The 19,157-nt window shown below is 38.3% G+C and overlaps 1 protein-coding gene across 3 annotated transcripts in view; it reads right to left on the bottom strand.

Moving 5' to 3' along the window:
* The window catches only part of NALCN (sodium leak channel, non-selective), a gene marked incomplete at its 5' end in the record, with an annotated part of 290,329 nt that overhangs the window by 140,750 nt on the left and 130,422 nt on the right, over nt 1-19,157 (bottom strand). For all 3 annotated transcript variants that reach the window (XM_080799346.1, XM_080799344.1, XM_080799345.1), the window contains 2 exons: nt 11,948-12,139; nt 17,543-17,710. In XM_080799346.1, the coding sequence (XP_080655472.1) occupies nt 11,948-12,139; nt 17,543-17,710 (360 nt within the window). The remainder of the gene's footprint in view (nt 1-11,947; nt 12,140-17,542; nt 17,711-19,157) is intronic.

The raw sequence follows: 19,157 nt of genomic DNA, 5'->3' as shown, positions 1-19,157 counted from the left end.
GAATCAGTAGTAGATTAGAGGATGTAGAAGAACAGATTAGCAATCTGGAAGATGGTAATGGGAAGTAACCAAGCTGAAAAGCAAAGAGAAAAAAGAATAAGAAAAAATGAGAAAAGAGTTAGGGAACTCAGCAATATCATCATGCATAATAACATTTATATTATTGGGATTTCAGAATAAGAGAAGGAGAAGGGGACAGAAATATTATTTGAAGACACAATTGCTGAAGTTTTCTCTCACCTGGGGAAGGAAATAGACATCTAGATTCAGGAAGTACAGAGAGTTTCTAACAAGATTAATCCAAGAAGGTCCACAAAGACACGTAATAATTAGAATGGCAAAAAGTAGTGACAAAGAGAGAATTTTAAAAGCAGTAAGAGAAAACAGTTATACACAAGGGGAATCTTATAAGGCTATCAGATAATTTTTCAACAGAAATGTCGCAGTCCAGCAGAGACATGATACATTCAAAGTTCTGAAAAGAAGGGGCGCCTGCATGGCTCAGTGGGTTAAGCCTCTGCCTTCGGCTCAGTTCATGGTCTCAGGGTCCTGCGATCGAGCCCCACATCAGGCTTTCTGCTCAGCAGGGAGCTTACTTCCCCCTCTCTCTCTGCCCGCCTCTCTGCCTACTTGTGATCTCTGTCTGTCAAATGAATAAATAAAATCTTAAAAAAAAAAAAAAAAAGTTCTGAAAAGAAGAAACCTGCAACAAGTGATACTCTACCAGTAAGATTATCATTTACACTAAAGGAGAGTTCAAGAGTTTCTCAGACAAACAAAAGTTAAAGGATTTTATCACCACTAAGCCATCTTTCCAAGAAACACTAAAGTAAATTCTTTGAGTAGAAAGAAAGGGCTATAACTAGAAGTAAGAAAATTATGAAAGGAAAAAAAGAACTCACATGTAAATGCAAACATATAAAAAAGGTAGTAGCTTAATCACTTATAAAACCACTATGGAAATTAAAACCCAATCAGTTATACCTATGAAAATCAATCAGGGGATTCAAAAAATAAAAGCGGTCTGTTGTTAAACTTTCAGTGCAATACAGAAAACTGAGTACTTAGTGTTCAGTTAATGCCCCAGTCATTTCCTAAAGCGCCCTTGCATTTTGGGTTATGTGCTTACTGCTAGGTGCTTAGAGTGTTATGCTGAGAAATTGGGTTTTCATGACATTTAAGAACCTTAAGTATACTACCTGTTGTATTACATTGCCTGTTACCTTGCAGCACATCCTCTAAAACATGTATTACTAGTCTATTTCCAATGATGGGGAATTGTAGGTAGTCATGGGAAGTGAGTTGAAATGTCTAATCACAGATTTTTGTTTTTTGTAGGTAAGATTCAACAAAATATTTAATAATATTGTCACCCTTTCATCAGAAAATATCCTTACAGAAGTTCGTCTTGACTGAGGCAAATATTCCTCATTAATTACTCTCATTTATTTCTGAAGTTGGCAGAACAGAGTAGATTGATTATTAAAATAATAGTAATATAATACGGTAATTAATAGTTGGAAAACTGGAAATGTGAAGACTGGTAGAAAACCAAAATATGATGGAAGTGCAAAAAAGGTCCCCCAGAAAAGAGTGCCCATCTGGGATTCAGGGTTGGAATATAAGGATGCTTTATTCAAGGAGAAATTCTGATAACTGCAGTTCAGTGGATCATTGATGTCAACACAAACAGAAAAGACAGCTGTCTCTGTGTGATTCATGCTGCGTTAAAATCGCCCTTTAAAAGGAAGTGCACCAGATATTATTTTATCACTATGCCACTGATGAATCACCACAGAAAGAAATTGAACTAGGAGCGAAAAAAGCAAAACAAAACAAAACGTAATAAAGAAACAAAAAACCGAACCAAACAACAAGGAAACAAAAAAACCCAACCAATCCCTCTGATGTTACAGTGGAAAGAAAATAAAGTTAATTTTACAGCTTTTTGGGGCGAGATGGTTACATTAAGTTATAATCATTTTTAAAGCTATGCTTTAAAATTTAAAGCAGGGTACTAGTTTCTATTACAGGGCCAGGTCCAGACATGGATGAATTTGGCCTAAAGCCTTAGATAGGACCAACTTTAAGAGACTGTAGATTTGACACAGTAATGACACACAGAAAAAAATAAAAATTACCTCCCTTCCTGTGCTGACAGTGCTGCAAATTCCTCAGTTATACACTTTTGTCTTTGGCCAATAAAAATGCATTTTGTTCAGTGAAAATACCTCCTCTGAGAAGTAATATTTCTTCTAGGTAACCTTCCTTAAAATAGCTCTCCTTTATTCTCCAGGAAGAAAATAAGAATGACAAAATGAATCTGCTCAACCACTCCCCTGTGTCACAATTCCAACCTCAGAAAATACCCTATCATCTGGCTCCAGATGTGAACACTGCAGTTCCTTTCTCATCTGTCCCTGCAGGCCTTGTGATTCTCCATGTCTCTGATTTACTCATTCTGTCTTCCTGATAAGGGATACTCTCATCTAATGCCATTACCCAAATTCTTCTCTGTTGAAACCATACACATCCCTAAAGACCACTCTTCATAGAGCTTTGCAGACCTCCATCCTTAGAAGCAAACCCTCCCTCTTCTTAAAATGAGGTGATATTTGGAAGCTCAGAGCTTAGCACACAGTAGGTTTCCAGGATTTTAAAATATTCTCCAGCACATCTTTGATACCATAGTTCACCTTCTGGCTTCATTGAGTTCTTTCTTATGTGTCTGCTCTGGGATAAGTTGACTTCTTCCTTACACTCTTAACTATGTCACAAGTTAAAGAGGACAGTTAGTATGTTTGTTCATGTGTGGACGTTTCATAGTTCCATCACACACAGAATGTGGGCTGAATTATAAACAGCAACAAAACATAACTATTTAGTCAATCATTGTGAATGGATGTATCCAATATTTTGTGGAAAATGGATTTCAATGGTGTAGCAATTAGGGGAGCACCAACATGAGTTTATAAGAATCAAGAGGAGACAATATCTGTAATGCAAACAAATACGAGGTTGCAGATGGTGAAGGTGGATGTTGGGATGGCCTGGATTCAGGTTGTGTCTACAGAAAAGAAAGAAAGAAAGAAAGAAAGAAAGAAAGAAAGAAAGAAAGACAAATATATACATCTGAAAGATAATCAATGGAATGGGATTTTTTTAGTTCTCAAAATTATATTAGTGAACCTCAGGGTCTGATCATATATGAGAAAAAACTGATAATCCCCCACTCCAAATTCTGGTTAAAATGCAACAAATCCTTTTAAAGGCCTATTTAAGACCTTAAGGAAATAATGGAAACCCTGGGACTAAAAGCTAATAGGCAGCTTGGGTCAAAAAAAGGCAATCTTAGGGGATTTATGGTCTCTGCTAGCCTTTGGTTTTTCATATACTGTCAGGCACAAGGGGCAAAGTCACAGACCCTTGAAAGCAAGAGTCTGCTCACTGAACTACTCGAGTAAGGCAGGATATTCATTGGTCTTCATCAGAGATTGACAAAAAAATTTTTTTTTCATGGCCAAAGGAGATGAAAAAGGAGTTTGTGTGTCTTGACCAGGACACACACACATGGAATCCTATTCTGACACAGCCAGCACGGAAGAACCACGGGGAATGGAAAGACTAGTCAATAAATGGTACTGTGACAATGGGTTATCCAAAGGATATGAAAGGAAATAAAATAAGATTGCTCCCTATCTCACAGCAACCACACAAATCAATTTGGGTTAAGTGAAGAGCTAAATGTTGAAAGCAAAACACAGTCTGACAAGACCAAGTGTTGCTGAGTTGTGAAGCAGAGAACCTTCTCATGTACCGCTGTTGGCCGATACACTGGGGAAATGACACCAGAACGCAAGATAATCAATACCTGCTGAAGTTGAGTTATCTTTATCCTAAGACTCAGCAATTCTACTATTAGCTACATATGAGCTACATATCCCCCCCAAAACATCCACATGTGCAGAATTTCACATGTGTACAAGTTCATTTGCAATGCTCAGAGCAGCACTATTTGGAGTCACAAGATATGAGGAACAAACATCCAAAACCTGCATGCATTAGTTTTGTATTTCTGTGTTAAAAATGGTCACAAATTCAGCACCTTAAAACAATGCCCACTTAGTATATGTGGTTCCTGCAGGTTAGAGATGTGGGTACAGTGTAACTGGGTTCTCTGCGTAGGATCACAGAAGTTGAAATCCAGGTGAAGTTTGGGCTGTGGTCTCATTTGGAGTTTCTTCAACCCCCATTCAGACTGGTCTCAGAATTCGGTTCCTATGGTTGCAGGACTGAGGATCCTGCATTCTTGAAGCACACAGCCCCTAATGGCTACCCTCAAGACCTAGCCACATGGCCCTTGAACATGACAGCTTACTTCTTCAAAGCCAACAAGAGACTCTTGCAACAAATTCCTCTCCTAAGAACCCAGTACCACTGAGTGTGTCAGGCACAACCAGCATAATTCCTTTTTGATGGACTCAAATTAACGGATTAGTAGCATATTCACAGAAGTGAAATTCCATCATATTCGTAAGTCCTGTCCAAACCCATGGAGAATTCACCTACCTGACAGGAGAATGGGAAAACAAATTGTGAAGTGTTCATATGAATAGTGCATTATAAATATAATGCAATATATAGTTGTATATTAAACCACAAGACAAATAAATGTACATGTACATGTACCCATTGATAAATCTCACAAACATAATGTTGAGCAAAAAAGAAAAAAAAGAAAAAAAGAAAAGCAATTAGCAGAAGAAACAGTACAGTTTGAGACCATATAAGGCAGGTTTAAATTACGCATAAAGATATGTGATTTTTAGTTGATGCTTCTATATGCACTAAAAGCATAAAGGAATGCACTAAGAACATTAAGTAGCAAATTCAGAAAAGTGTTTCTCCACGGAAAAAGAAGTGAGTGATAAGGAAGGGACACTCAAGGCCTTGTAGACCAACTACTACCGTGCTTGTCAAGCCATAGAAGAATACATTTTATTAGTCTTTACATCTCCTTGTGTGTCTGAAATATTCCATGAAAAATTAAGAATATGTGAACGAATAAAACAAAAATTGATAAAGATTGAACTAATAACTATACTTTTGAAGATAAACTACACCTTGAATTTATTAGAAATACAGTCAGACTGTATCTGGTAAAAAAAAAATTAAGGAGCAAGTTATTTCTTTCAATTTCTCAGTAATTTGTTCAGTACAACTAAAAGCATGATTAGCCATTTTGGTGGTGAGAAGAGACAGAAATTAATTTGTAATCAAGTGTTTTATAGCATTTACTGCTTATATTGTATAACTGCTTTGGACATGATTTTATAAGTGAAAATTCAACAGAGCAAGTAATTAACATTTAAGAATGCAAATTAATTTTTTAAATTATGTTAAATCTTTAATTTAACATTAAAAAATGCAAGTTAAGAAAACATGAAATACAAAATATATTAAAATTCAAGAACCTGTTCTTATAGACAGTAATGTATTGCTTATGAATTAGAAGCTCCCCATTTGTAGAACTGGACAACAAATGAGGCCTGTGTATTATTCCATTAGTGGGAGAAGAAAAGGAATAAAGATATTCAGTTGGTGGAAGATATACAGTGGATGTTTAAAAGCATTAGCTTGTGTCGGACAACTACAGGAAACACTCAACTTGTTTTGTCTTTGTTAAAGTCTGGTGGTTCTTGCCTGTCATTTGGGCCTTTTGACTGTACAGGCTGTTCCATCATGAAGAGTTAATCTAATTATTCTCCCTGTAATACAAGCTATTAGTCCCAAGAAAACAAGGACTGGTGGGGGTGGATATCCTGCCTCACAGCACGACTTGATCTTCCTTGGGATTTCTGCTTAGCAGTGATGCGTCTGTTTGGTCCAAATTAGAGAAAGTGATTGGTTGAGACGACAAAGTTGTTTTATTAGATTCTATCAATATACCCTCCTCCCCACCACCCCCATTAACAAATTTCGAGCTTCTCTTCTCCATTTCATGGGACCGTCTGCTGAAGCTCCCTGGTTGTTTCTGCCCTCACTCTACTTCCTGATGATTTGGATCCCATGGCATCAGCTTGGTGGGAAGTGCTTTGGGAGAGGAGAGCACAAAGCCGCCACCTTCCAGTTCTTGGGGTCTAGTAGAGGCAACAGAAGCTTGCATAAGTATCGATGGTGTGTAACAGAAAGTGATGACCGCCGTAAAAAGAGGGAGAGCAGGAATCCACTCTGTGCCAGGCCCTAGGCTGGCTGCTCTACAGATACTATGTGGGCAAAGAGCTGGGGCCCAGATGCTTCTGGTGGGAGAAATTAAACACAAGCCCTCCTCCTACCACATGTCTATTTATACACAGTTTTTGCACCGGACATATAAAAGCTTTAGAGATGAGAAATATGAGAGAGAAATCTCGTCCAGACTTTGCGTCTGACCATTGTGGTGTTTTTGTAGTTGTTTCTCCAATAGCCATCGCTTCCCACGTGATTAATGGAAGCCAATTCTGCTGACTCCAGTCATCTTGCCAATGATTCCTCTAGGGATGACCAAGTTACCCAACCCTGCCAATGACTGATGACAGAAAGTGGGGGAAGTAGAAAATGGTACTGGGAAAGGTGTCCTTGCTCCTAAAGAAGGAGACCTGGACAGAGATGACCCTCTTGTTCCTCAAGATTGTATTGCAAATTCTGGAAATACTGCACCTGCTTTGCTAACACATGAAGACAACACATGGAGGAAGAAACTGCCGTAGTTTGCTTGGACTACCTTAACAAAGTACCAAACGGAGTGGCTGAAAACAAGGGAATTCATTATGTCACAACTCAGCAGTGTGAAGTCAAAGTGTTGGCAAGACCAGGCTCCCTCTGAAGGACTCTCCCAGCCTCTTCTAGCTTCAGATGATTGCCAGCAATCCTGGGAGGTCCTTGGTTGGTAGATGCCACCCCAGTCACATGGCTGCCTTCTCCATCTGTGTCTTCGTATCATCTCCCCTCCGTGTATGTCTGTGTCTATGTCCAGATCTCCTCTCTTAAACTATCAGTCGTACTGGGTCAGGGCCTATCCTCACGACCTCATTTTAACTTTAGCACCTATATTTCAAAATAAGGTCATTTTGGGTTACTTCAACATATCTTTTGGGGGCACATAATTCAACCCACAACTGAGACCATTTCAGTGAGAGATTCAGAATCTTGGCTTTCTGCCTAATCTACCTAGTCTCGAATTTTGTGAGGAATTTCCCAATTGTTCAAGTCAGTTGGAGTCAAGATTTCTGCTACTTTCTGCCAAAGTACTCTGACAGATTTATGCAAAGATGTCAGGTGGGATAAGGGTTAGGGTGATGGAGGGTAAAGTGGTTCCTTGAGGAGCGGGCATCAGTGGAAGAAAGAATCTGGGATGTTGAACTTGATACAGTGTGGAAGGATCAGAGAAATTTGCTTTGGTCTAGCCTTGTCACTCATTCCTCCATGAAAGCCTGTTCACTAGCAAGTGTTGTGCTAAGCACGAAGGCATTTGCTGAGCAAGACAGATGCCCTCTCTGCCTCTGAAAGATGCGGTAGGGGAAATCCTGAAATATGAGCCCAGAGAGGTAATTAGGGATAGAGAAAAAGAAAGATGTGGAAAACCATATTAAAATGTTTATCTTGAGGGAAAGGAGGACCTTGAAACGTTTTAAACAGGAGGGTCCCATGAGACAGTTTAATTTTTGCTGTAAATGGAGAATGACTGATTGGCAGCTGAGGCAGGGAGACCCATTAGGGGACTGGTGGAATAACGCAAGTGAAGGGTCCCTTAAGACCTCTTCACCTTCAAGGATTTTAGGGAGTAGCTGGGGTCTTTCAGGGTGGCTGGAGCTCCATCAGAGGGTCAGCAAGCAGGTAGGCACTTAGTGTGCCCACGTGACTGTTTCCTCTGCCCTCAAGCTTCTCTTCTTGGAAAGTGGGTGGGGACATCATCTTTATGCATCCATGTCAGGTCCTCTTAGAGGGTTTCATGGGGGGGGGGTGAGGGGTTGCTGAGCCCAAGATGTAATCAAGTCCAATTAAAAAGTGGTTTCATATCTAGTCCTATTTCTCTAGGGAGAATATGCCACCTGGATGGCTGGGTCAGGATCTGGTTCAAGAAAGAGCCAAAGGAAGATTCTTCCCTGGGCACAAAGACTGAGGCTGTGTTGCCAAGTCGGGCTGGACCTGTCTCTGCTGGACTCCTTTCTTCATGGCGGGTGTTCTCCCGGCATCTCTCAAGTGTGCACGCAGTTGACTCTCCTGTACCCCATAGCTCTAAGTATGTGTAAGAAAGATAACACGATGCATTCCAAAGTAAAATGGAAACTTGAAGAACCAGCACTTATTTCTATCATCTTTACTTGAGTCTGGGCCACCTTGGAGGCTGGCTCCCAACAACGATGTGCTGTGCGCTCTGGCTAATACCATAATTAACCAACCCACCTCAATACCCAACCACTGGATAACGAAGGAGATGTCCTGTAAGAAGGGAAGGGGGTAAGACCCACAGACGAGTGTCCTAACAGAAATCTAACAATGACAGTCATGTGTTTCTGACCATCTCTCCTGATGATTTCCTATCAGCTATGTAGCACCAACAGTTGGAGCTTTATGTGACTAGGAATGATAATGACTACTTTTTGTAGCTGCAATGTTTTTTAACATTGCTTGCAAAATTTGATTATTTTTCAGGGATTTAACTCATAATTATGTTCATGTGCAAGGAAAAATCTACTCCTAGTCATTTCACACACTTAGGCTGTCAACTCTGTCAGCCGCAGAATCACTGATTAGGGGGCCCTGTAGTTGCTGGGCTGCTTTCATTAAGATGGTCAAAGTAATCAGGCAGAAAGACACAATTGAGTAATTGGAGACCTGAAAACGTAATGCTACTTGATTACTATTATGGCTGGAAAATAGAGCAAATCCCACGGGGCTAACTCAGATGGCTCTGAAGCAGCCTGGTCTTTCATACAGAATTGAAAATACTGGCCTCAAATATATTGTATAGGATATAAGAATTTTTAACAATGTATTATTATTTATTTATTTATTTGACAGAAAGAGACACAGCGAGAGAGAGAACACAAGCAGGGAGAGTGGGAGAGGGAGAAGCAGACTCCCACTGAGCAGGGAGCCCGATGTCGGGCTCAATCCCAGGACCCTGAGATCATGACCTGAGCTGAACGCAGATGCGTAATGACTGAGCCATCCAGGCACCCCTAGAATATAACAGTTGGAAAAATGCTAAGTCCAGAGTGGGGTTGTTTTTGTATATGATTCAATATGCACAAGGCTATGGGCAAAATACTATTTTTACCTGGAGTTTAGATGCGAAAAAAAAAAAAAAAAAGCTCCAAGAATAATTTGGCCAGTGTCAAATAGCTGAAAAGTGCTGGAGGAGTGACAAGAAACCAGATCTCTAAGACAAGAAGTGCGCACTATCTGCAATGCCTTCCTACACATGCCACAGCCCCGATTCATAGCTTCACTGTTCGAAAATTCTTGAAAATACCTAAAATATTTCTTTCTCTTTTTTGGGGGGGAGCTCATTTAGTAGCAGAAATCCAGTTTGACCTAAGACTTATTTATTGTCCTTATTTCTCTTTCTTTGTCCAAAGGTGGATGTTTTGCTAAAGAAGCATTAGTGTGTTGATGACAGGGTGCTGACTCAAACAATTCCGATCAATAAGGGGGTGATATCACCCTTATAGTAATTGGAATATTATGAAGTCCAAAACCATCTGGCTCAAAGAGCTTTGGGGGAAGAAATATAAAATCAGTAACGTGAGATTAGCGGAGATGGTAAAAGATGAAGACTTGAAATTAAGACAAGACTGTGTACATAAAGAAGGGGACTGAGGGTAGTTTTCTTTTTAGGATCCCCTGTTTTATAGAACAATGGCTGACCCTTAGTGGGCCTTCAAAACTGTGTGTTGAATTAACCTGGTCTCAGAGATGGACCGCGATAATGACAGTCTCAGTGTTTTTCTGAAAGTGGCATTCTGCAATTTTCATTTCCCCCATAAGGGGGCAGACTAAGAGAAGGTGGGCTTAGTGACGTCACTGTCATCTCTGCCTGCATCACACCCCACCGCCCCCCCACCCCCCGCACCCCTACCCCAGCAGGAACAGCTGAACTTCTTGCTGAAGAATCTGGCTCCAGGCCATCTGCATCCCCTGTGGCCCGACCACAGGCACCAGGGAGGTGTGCCTGGCGGGCTCACGAGGGACGCCTCGGGAAGGAGTTGGAGGTAAAAACTCGGTAGCCCTCCACTCCAGGCCGCCATGCTTTTATGCATGGCCATATTCCTAGCCCACGTGCTTCTAGCCCGAGGGTGCATCATCCAGGGGTGCATCATCCAGGGGCCTCAACTGAGGCATCTTTCTCTGTCCTTCCTGCCACATCTGACAGCTACCCCGTGCTGTTCAGTGGGGAACACGGAATGCTGGGAGCCAGTGCTTATTTTGGCCTGTTATTTGCACTGTGGCAGTAAGTGAACAAAGATTCACTGTGACTTTAGGTTTTGTTCGCTGTCCTATATCACCACCCAGACACAGGACAAGTCAACACCTATCTAAGACCAGTCTTTGTGCCAGTGCTCTGGACGCCTGCTTCCGGAAACTTTTGCCACTGTCCTCTGTGGCTCATACATCTTCAACCTCGCCCTCTACTGGCTCTCTCAACAGCATTTAAACACAATCACACTTTCATCCTTTTTAATGAAAGTCATCATTTTCATTAAAATTTCCTTGGTCTTATGTCCTTCTCTCACATTGACCTTTCCCGCTCCTCTAAATTCTGGAACAGGAATGGCTCACCTCAGACCTTTTGCATATGCTGTCCCCAACCTGGGACACTGTGTTGTTCCTCCACTTGGCTACCGGCAACTGTTCTTTAGTAACTGCCTCCTTCAAGAAACCTTCTTGGATTTTTCCAATCCTGGTTACAGCCCTTACCTCTGGGTTCCCAGAACACGTGAGCTTGCTTTTATCATGCTTCATGTTTACTAACAGGGCACACCCTTCAACTGAGAATTTCTTGAAGATAAGGGATATAGTCGTGTTTCTGTCCAAAGATCACCAAAATTGCCTGGTTGTTTAGACGTACTCAACAAATGCTTGGTGATATGTAAAAAATTTAGCGCAAGATTAAACAAACGAACACCCAGGCTTTATTATTCTACCAGTTTGAGTATAGACACCTTTATCCTCAAAGATTATTGAAAAAAAAAAGCATTACATCCTGCTGTAACCCCAAGATTATCCTTCCCATATAATAGGCTTTACTAGTTCAGCTTATGGTGAAAAAATATACATATTTTGTCTTGGTCATTATATTTTTTTCATGTTTCTAAATCCACATGGAGTTAAATTTCAGAATCCTTGATTAGAGCTATATTTTCTATGAGTTCTGTTTATGAATTGATTGATTTTTAACTTCCTTCTTAGACTAAGTGAATTCTAATGATAATGCAGCAGCATGAACTAGACAATCTTCTACAGTCATTTGAAATCTGAAGAGTTTATGAATTTTATTACATTGAAAATCAAAACCCCCTTCTAGATTACGCTTGTCATAAAAACATATGAATTATAAAACAGATTTTAAAATGGTAACTCTCACAGACACAAAAAACTATTTAAAAATTCTGTTCTATTTTCATCTATAGGTGCTAAGAACCCTAGCTTTCATCTTGACTAGTTTCAGCATCTCATTCTATCAGACTATTTTCAGAATTTAAAGATGTATAACTTGACAATGCTGAAAAGGTGCCTGCACCCTGCAGAAGAGACCATTTTAAATATCAAAACTAAATTATTCCAAGTTATCAAAACTAGGACTGTGTTTTTGAACCACTCTTAAAGGGAAGTTATTTTGATGTTAACCATTATTATAAAAATAGGAAGGAGGAATTAAATTGGCTGCATTTTTCACTCTTACCCTTGGAAACGTTGTAAACCTGTCCAGTTCTTCAACAAAGCAGAACATCTGCAGACTAATTGCTGACATTACGATCAGGAGGCTGGCAGTAAATACAACCAAACTCCCCAGCTTTTTTCCGGGACCGAATATCTTATACACAAAGTCTTCTAGTGCTGGGGAAATCTTAATAAGTCGAACTACCCGAAGAACCTGTTGTGGGAGAGAAAAACATACGTACTTGATCATTTTTTTTACACTGAATCTTAAATAAGTTCACACTGAAAACTCATTTTTCACAGGACTTCGTAAAAATCGTACTTTTCCATTTGAGCAGCTACAGACAAAAAAACAACAATACCATAACTAAGATCTCAGTCAAGTTCTTAGAGCCTTAGAGCCAGAACTCGATAGATCCCAAATGAATATAGGAAAACTGAGGCTTTTTGACATACAATGGGAGAATTCAAAGTGTTATTAACTAATACACGTTGTTGAAATTAAAGTGATTTTTTTCCCTAATGTTCAAATGTAGGAGAAAATGTTTAGATCAATATTAGCTATATTGTTGCATAGAATAAAGCTTCCTATGTATTACCGTACGTAAGACATTTTTTAAAAAGTCTATTAACAAGGAGTCTTTTCTTATGCCTGAGACTCACACCCTAATATCCATCATATCCTTCCTTTAAATAACAGAACTTTCAGCATTTTAGCCTAGCAAGTGGCTGGCCGGGACGTTAGACCACATTTTCCAGCCCCACTTGTGAGCTGTGGCCAGGGGACTGGGTTCATATTGATGGAATATGAAAGGAAGTAATATTTGCAACTTGGCCCATTGAATTAAATTGGCCTGCCTTGGTTACTCTTTATGCCTTCCTCGGCAGGGAAATAGAAGTAAATGGAGTAGTCCCTTTGGACCGGAAATAGAAGGCCTGTATGGAGGCTGACAGATTCAATCCACCTCAACAGCTGGATTCCTGCATGACCATGTGGAGCAGAGCCACTGACTTTCCCTGGACACCACCAACTACTGGAGAGAAACAAACTTCTGTCTTATGTAAGACTTGTATTTTTGATCTTTGTTATATTTGCTTAGCTTGTCATCTAAACACACATATGCATGCTCAGGTGTTTTGCAAGTATATAAATGCAACCCCCCCATAGCTGCTTATTAATTAATAAATTTGTTTGCTCAGTCGCTTTAACAAATACTGATTATTATGTGCCAGACATTGTGTCGGACAAATAAGGTGCAATGTCTACAATTGCAAAGACAGTATAATACAAAGGCATAGCTTAATTTTTTGTTTGTTTGTTTTGTTTTTATAAAGCATAGCTCTTAAGGGCATATTTATAAGATTAAAAGTATAAATTAGTGTATAATCCAAAATTGAAGCGTAAAGCATGGAAAAACAGAATTTTTCTTTAAGTCTAAGATGTCAACATTTTTTTAATGTGCCTCTGAGAAGAAAAAGTGCTTTAATTAAACTGTGGCATACCACTGATTATAAGGGAAATCAAAGACAGAGATAGGAAACAGGAAAAGGAAAACTGTGATCTGGGCATAAATAAAATATGGTCAGTACAAATATAATAACATATGGTTGTCTAAGACGATTTGGTAAGAGCTGTAGGTGCCTGTGAAGTCTTCTTAGGAGAAGAAAAATGAATAGCCTATTTTCAATATAGTAAAGAACAAGAAGTACTTTAAAACGTAGATTTGAATTTTTACACATATATATGTTTGTAATCTTCCAACATTCCTAGCTTCCTACAGTTTCTGATTTTCCTTTGGCAAATTATTCCTGCTCCACTCTTGGTCCATGAGGTCCAGAAGGGACTCCATGATGCCCACAATCCGGGCCTGAAGGGAATATTTACAACAACCTGAGTCATCCTTGGAACTTTTGCTGGACCTGTAAGACATGGCATTTTTTATCCCCAGTTGGCATTACTGTGAGCACCACGAAAGCCTTGAGCTTTGGGGAGCCATCTTTGACACTACATGGGAAAAGCCTGCTTAATAATACTGACACGGAAGAAAGGTGAGTGAACATACAGGCTGAGTCCCTATGATACCATTTTAGCCTCTGCATCATGCTTTACCTGAAGCCACATTACTCCCCTAGAACTTGGATTAATAGGAAATATTGATGATGAATCTTATCATTCTTATTGTCTACAGAATACAAATGTAGCCACGTGAATGGGAAACTAAAGGACAAACATTTAAAGAAGTTGAAAAATGTATATTTCCTTGTTAATTTTAATTCCTTCACGCAATACTGAAGAAACAGAAAATTTCTGTGAAAAATCATATTGTTCCAAGTAAGCATTGTGCTACATACATGGTTAAGCTCCCAGTCTTCCTGTTAGAATTTACCTATGTTTCCAAATCAGAACATATGATACTCAGGCCATCTTTCCAAATAACAAGTGAATAGCTTTATCATAAGAGCTATTAAAATACTAACATTCACATAATATCCAGAATAATAGTATGGAAAGATTTCACATTCTTACAGATTTGTTATTCTCAGACATAAATGATTCAGTATCTAATTGTTAACAGCTGAGTCCAGGCAAGTTTACAGGAACAATTTAACTGGCTTTAAAGCTCAGCTTTTAATATGGCTTGTATTAAAATCATATTTAAAAGATTGTCGAAGTAATTTTGAGTCCTATCCCAAATCCTAATAAAACAGCCTCTGCACATCTGTGCAACTTTGATAAATTAATATTTCATTAGCTGGAAACAGAACTTAACATGACTCCAACATGGCCGATTTGATCAGCATTTTCAAAGGTGTAAGCCGCATCCCCGGAAAGGCAAAATCCTTATCAATGACTCTAGTTATGCCTTTTCATTTATTTGGGGATAAATATGCTTTTCACTGTGTTTATCCAATAAAGCCTTTAGATTTTGCGTTCCTACAATATGGAATAAAGTGAACCATACTCTCAAAGACAAGCACCATAGAACATTTTGTGGTTACTTCCAAAGCTCATTTTCCTGGTCATATTTCTAAGTCTGTATTTTCAAGATCTCTCTGTTAATTACAAGTGAGATACTTTAGAAATTACATGGCTAGGAATTTAGACTATAAAATTAAACTTCTTAGCAATGAGTTTCTGCCACTTGCTAGTTTTGTGGTCTTGGGCAAGTTTGGGTCTCAGTTTCATGTATGCTCTCTGTCTCACAGGACGGTGGTGAGTAACAAACAGCACAAGGCACTCAGCACGGTGCCTGGCACATAGTAAATGCACAACAAATACTCACCAAGGTCATCAGGATGACCTGGGTATGTCAGAACCACAGCATTTTGTGAAACGATTTCTTCCTACTGGACAACAGCATGCTAAGCTCATTTCAGTCCAACCACACTGGCCTTTATGCTCTTCTTTAAACACATCAAACATGTTTTCACTTGAGGAAGGTGCCATGAGGTTTTCTTGGCTTATCCCTTCACTTCGTTTAGTCTCTGCTCAAAAGTGACTTCTCCAGAGAGGGCTGCCATGAGCAACTTACCTAAAATAGGCTCCACCCCCACCCCGTCCCCAACCCTTATCCTTTTTGCCCTTGTTTCTCCTTTATAATATTTCCAGCACTTTACTCCACTTTCTTATGTGTACTTGTTTGTGAACTCTCTGCCCTCTAGAATGTAAGCTTCCTGAGGTGGGGCTTTTCCCTGCTTGTTCACGTCTGTCCTCCATATCTGGAACTGTGCCTGGAACATAGTAGGTGCTCAGTAAATATCAACTTGAATAAATAGAGAATAACACCAATAACTGCTCTCAGAGATAACTGACACTATAAAGGGAGTCAGTTTGTACTAAACTGTTGACTTCACTTAAATATGAAAATGCGAAATTTACTAAAGGAAGCCATGCTGCCAACATAATGAGGAAAGGCCCAGTCAGATGAAAAGTCCAAGGATGGACAAGGGAGACCAGAGTGGACTCAGGACACTGGGCTCTTTTATGTGAATTTGCAGAAATCCTTGTGACACTAGAACTTCTCCAGAGATCTATATTTTAACCATATAATAAGTGAGGTAGTGTCTCATAATTTCATTAAAAAAATAAAAACATGGTCATGTATAGAGAGATACAAATGAAAATCACTTAACCATTAACATAAATTAAATTATTTTAGATTATAATCCAGGATCAAAGACAAAACTGAAGTTGCAAACTTCATTGACAGAATATTATTCAACTATGTCTCTATCTATATAAAATGATTAGAACCATGCATACTAATTTTAGATATTTTGTGGAAAATAGACAAGTAGGAAAAAACTAGAGATAATGAATCCTATCTCTAAGTAATCATAAATTCATGATAGTCATTACTATATGGTTAAATATGCATGTGACTTCCTAAGCTATTCCTCAAATGTTTACCATTTTAAGTTCCCATTTTTTCTCACAATTTCAAAATAAATACATTTGCATTAAAATTTTAATGTATTTCTAACTTTTCACTAAAAAGTTATCTGTGAGAAACTACAGGAATTTTAATGCCCTGAATGTAAATGTATCCTTGTTGAAATAGGGATCCGGAGGGAGAAGACTGTGAGAGACTCTTGATCTCAAAAAACAAACTGAGCATTACTAGGGGTGGGGAGGGAGAGGGTGGTTGGGTTATGGACACTGGGGAAGGCATGTGCTAATGGTGAGTGCTGTGAAGTGTACAAACCTGGGGATTCACAGACCTGTACACCTAGGGTTAATAATACATTATATGTTAATAAAAAATAAAAAAATTTAAAAAAATTAAAAAAATAGGTACCATATTTTTCTTAATTTGGTTGACTTAATAAGTTTGTAAAAGATATCTTGTTGTTTTGATTATCAGGCATATTTTCTATAATCATCTACACTAATAATCAAATGCAGGTACTAAATGCTCATGTTGATTTTGTAAATCTAGACAGCAGCACCCAAAAGCATATAATGGCATGATTGGGAAGTACATTTCATATTGAGGGCTTTAAAAGTGTGTATATCTCTTGCCCTGGTCCCTTCACTTATGATAACCAAGCCTAAGGATATAACCCGACAAATGACAAGGGATTTATTTCCAAAGATGTTGATATACTGAAGGCTTGACCCACGATATCCTCTGTGATTTCAGTATGTTTGGCAGTGATTACTAGAGGCTCAGCTTTTCACCCATGTTTGTAGGATATTTGTTACCATTTTTGTAAATTACATTTTCATGTCCTTTCCTGAGGTACCAGAAGTATAGAAATTCAAGTTGTAATTTGGCAGCTGAAATGAAAATTTCTCTGCAAATAACAGCTTTGGAATTGCCAATAAATAAAATTAGTGAAGTTGGAATGCACTTTTTTTCATCTAAGGAGAAAATTTCATCTAAAATATCTCCCTTTATTATTGTGCATTTTTAGAAGTTTGAAAAACAATGATAATTTATGAATGCACTATTTTTGGTATTGAATATGTCACTGGGTTTACCTCAAGTTTGTGTTTATCATATAATAATTATATATAACCATTTAATATAATTTTGTATAGTTGTTATAATGTGACTGGTATTTTCTCTGGAAAGAAAAAAATTCTATGGACAGCAGACATTCCTCATATTACCTGAAAGTATGTGAACTGAGAATGATAAAGATCTGGATATACATGGAGAGTAGTTCCAATTACGAGTAGTAGTTCAAATTTGTGGAGAGATGAGCTAATATATCCAGTAAATCCCAAACACCATATCTTCAGAAGTGCTTCCAAATCAAAAAGTACTGTAAAAGCCACCTGGAGGAACAAAGAGACAGTGAAATTGGAACCTAAAATTATAATTTATTTCAAAATATTTCATACATGTGCTAGTATTTGAATTTCAGCTGCTATTACATAAAATGAAAAGCCCACAAGGATCTAGAGTGACATGTTAAAAAAAAAATGGTTTTGAGGGGCACCTGGGTGGCTCAGTGGGTTAGGGCCTCTGCCTTCAGCTCAGGTCATGATCCCAGTGTCCTGGGATCGAGCCCCGCATCGGGCTCTCTGCTCAGTGGGGAGCCTGCTTCTTCCTCTCTCTCTGCCTGCCTCTCTGTCTACTTGTGATCTCTGTCTGTCAAAAAAAAAAAAATAAATAAAATCTTAAAAAAAAAAAAAAAATGGTTTTGAAAAACACCAACAGACCGTAGCAGACCAAATACAACTTGAGCAATCAATAAAATGTGTTAACATGTTAAATGTTTGTAAGTGTTATTTTTTTATTACCCACTATTTGATATTTATTTAAAAGCTATTTAATTGAATATTGTATATGCAGAAAGGCTGCATTTTTCCACAACTTATATTTTCTAAAGGCAGTTTCTATAATGCACATGGTATGTTGTAAAATGATTTACATATTTCTAAGCATCAGTAAACTAAAATAAAAAAGTGTAGATCTCACTATGGGACCACATAAATGAGCAAAGAAATATGGACTCTATATCAAGCAATTTATGTACACACACATAAATTAATATATTAATATGATTTATGTCTGCATTATTAAGAAAATTAACAATGAATATTAATATATTAATAAATGAGTACTACAGCCTTTTAATATATCACATTAATTCTATGAACTTGCTATTACAAACACCAGTGTTATAAAATACACTTATAAACACAGCATGTTATTTTTCCTTTACTTGTCCTTTGGGTAAGAATACTCATTTTACAAAGAAGTTTGCAACTGGAATTAAAGTGTGTAATGTAAAATTAACTTCTAATTAAAGACCACAAAAATGAGTGTTGGAATTAGTCAAACATATCCCTCTGAGAAGATACCAGATGATTTAATGGAAAATAGGAACAGAGGAGTGCTTCCCTCTTTTTTCTAGGCCAACATAGACTATCAGAAGGGATTTTTTTTCCCACTCATATACATAATAAAGTCCATATTTGAAAAACCTACAGGTAACATTCTACTCAATGGTGAAAAACTGAGAACTTTTCTCCCAAGATGAGTAATAAGACAGTGATGTCCATTTTCTTTTACTCAACATAGTACTGGAAGTCTGAGCCACAGCAATCAGGCAAGCAAAAGAAATCAAAAGCATACAGACTGGTAAGGACTAAGTAATAAGAACTAGAACAAACAATCTTAAAGTTTATATGGAACCACAAAAGACCCTGAATAGTCAAAGCAATCTTGAAAAAGCAGAAGAAAATGGGAGGTCTCACAACCCCAGATTTCTATAAA

The sequence above is a fragment of the Martes martes genome (genome assembly GCF_963455335.1).
Source record: "Martes martes genome assembly, chromosome: 3".
NCBI lineage: Eukaryota > Metazoa > Chordata > Mammalia > Carnivora > Mustelidae > Martes > Martes martes.
The sequence above is the reverse complement of the archived record's forward strand: the minus strand, read 5'-3'. Positions and strand labels throughout refer to the sequence as shown.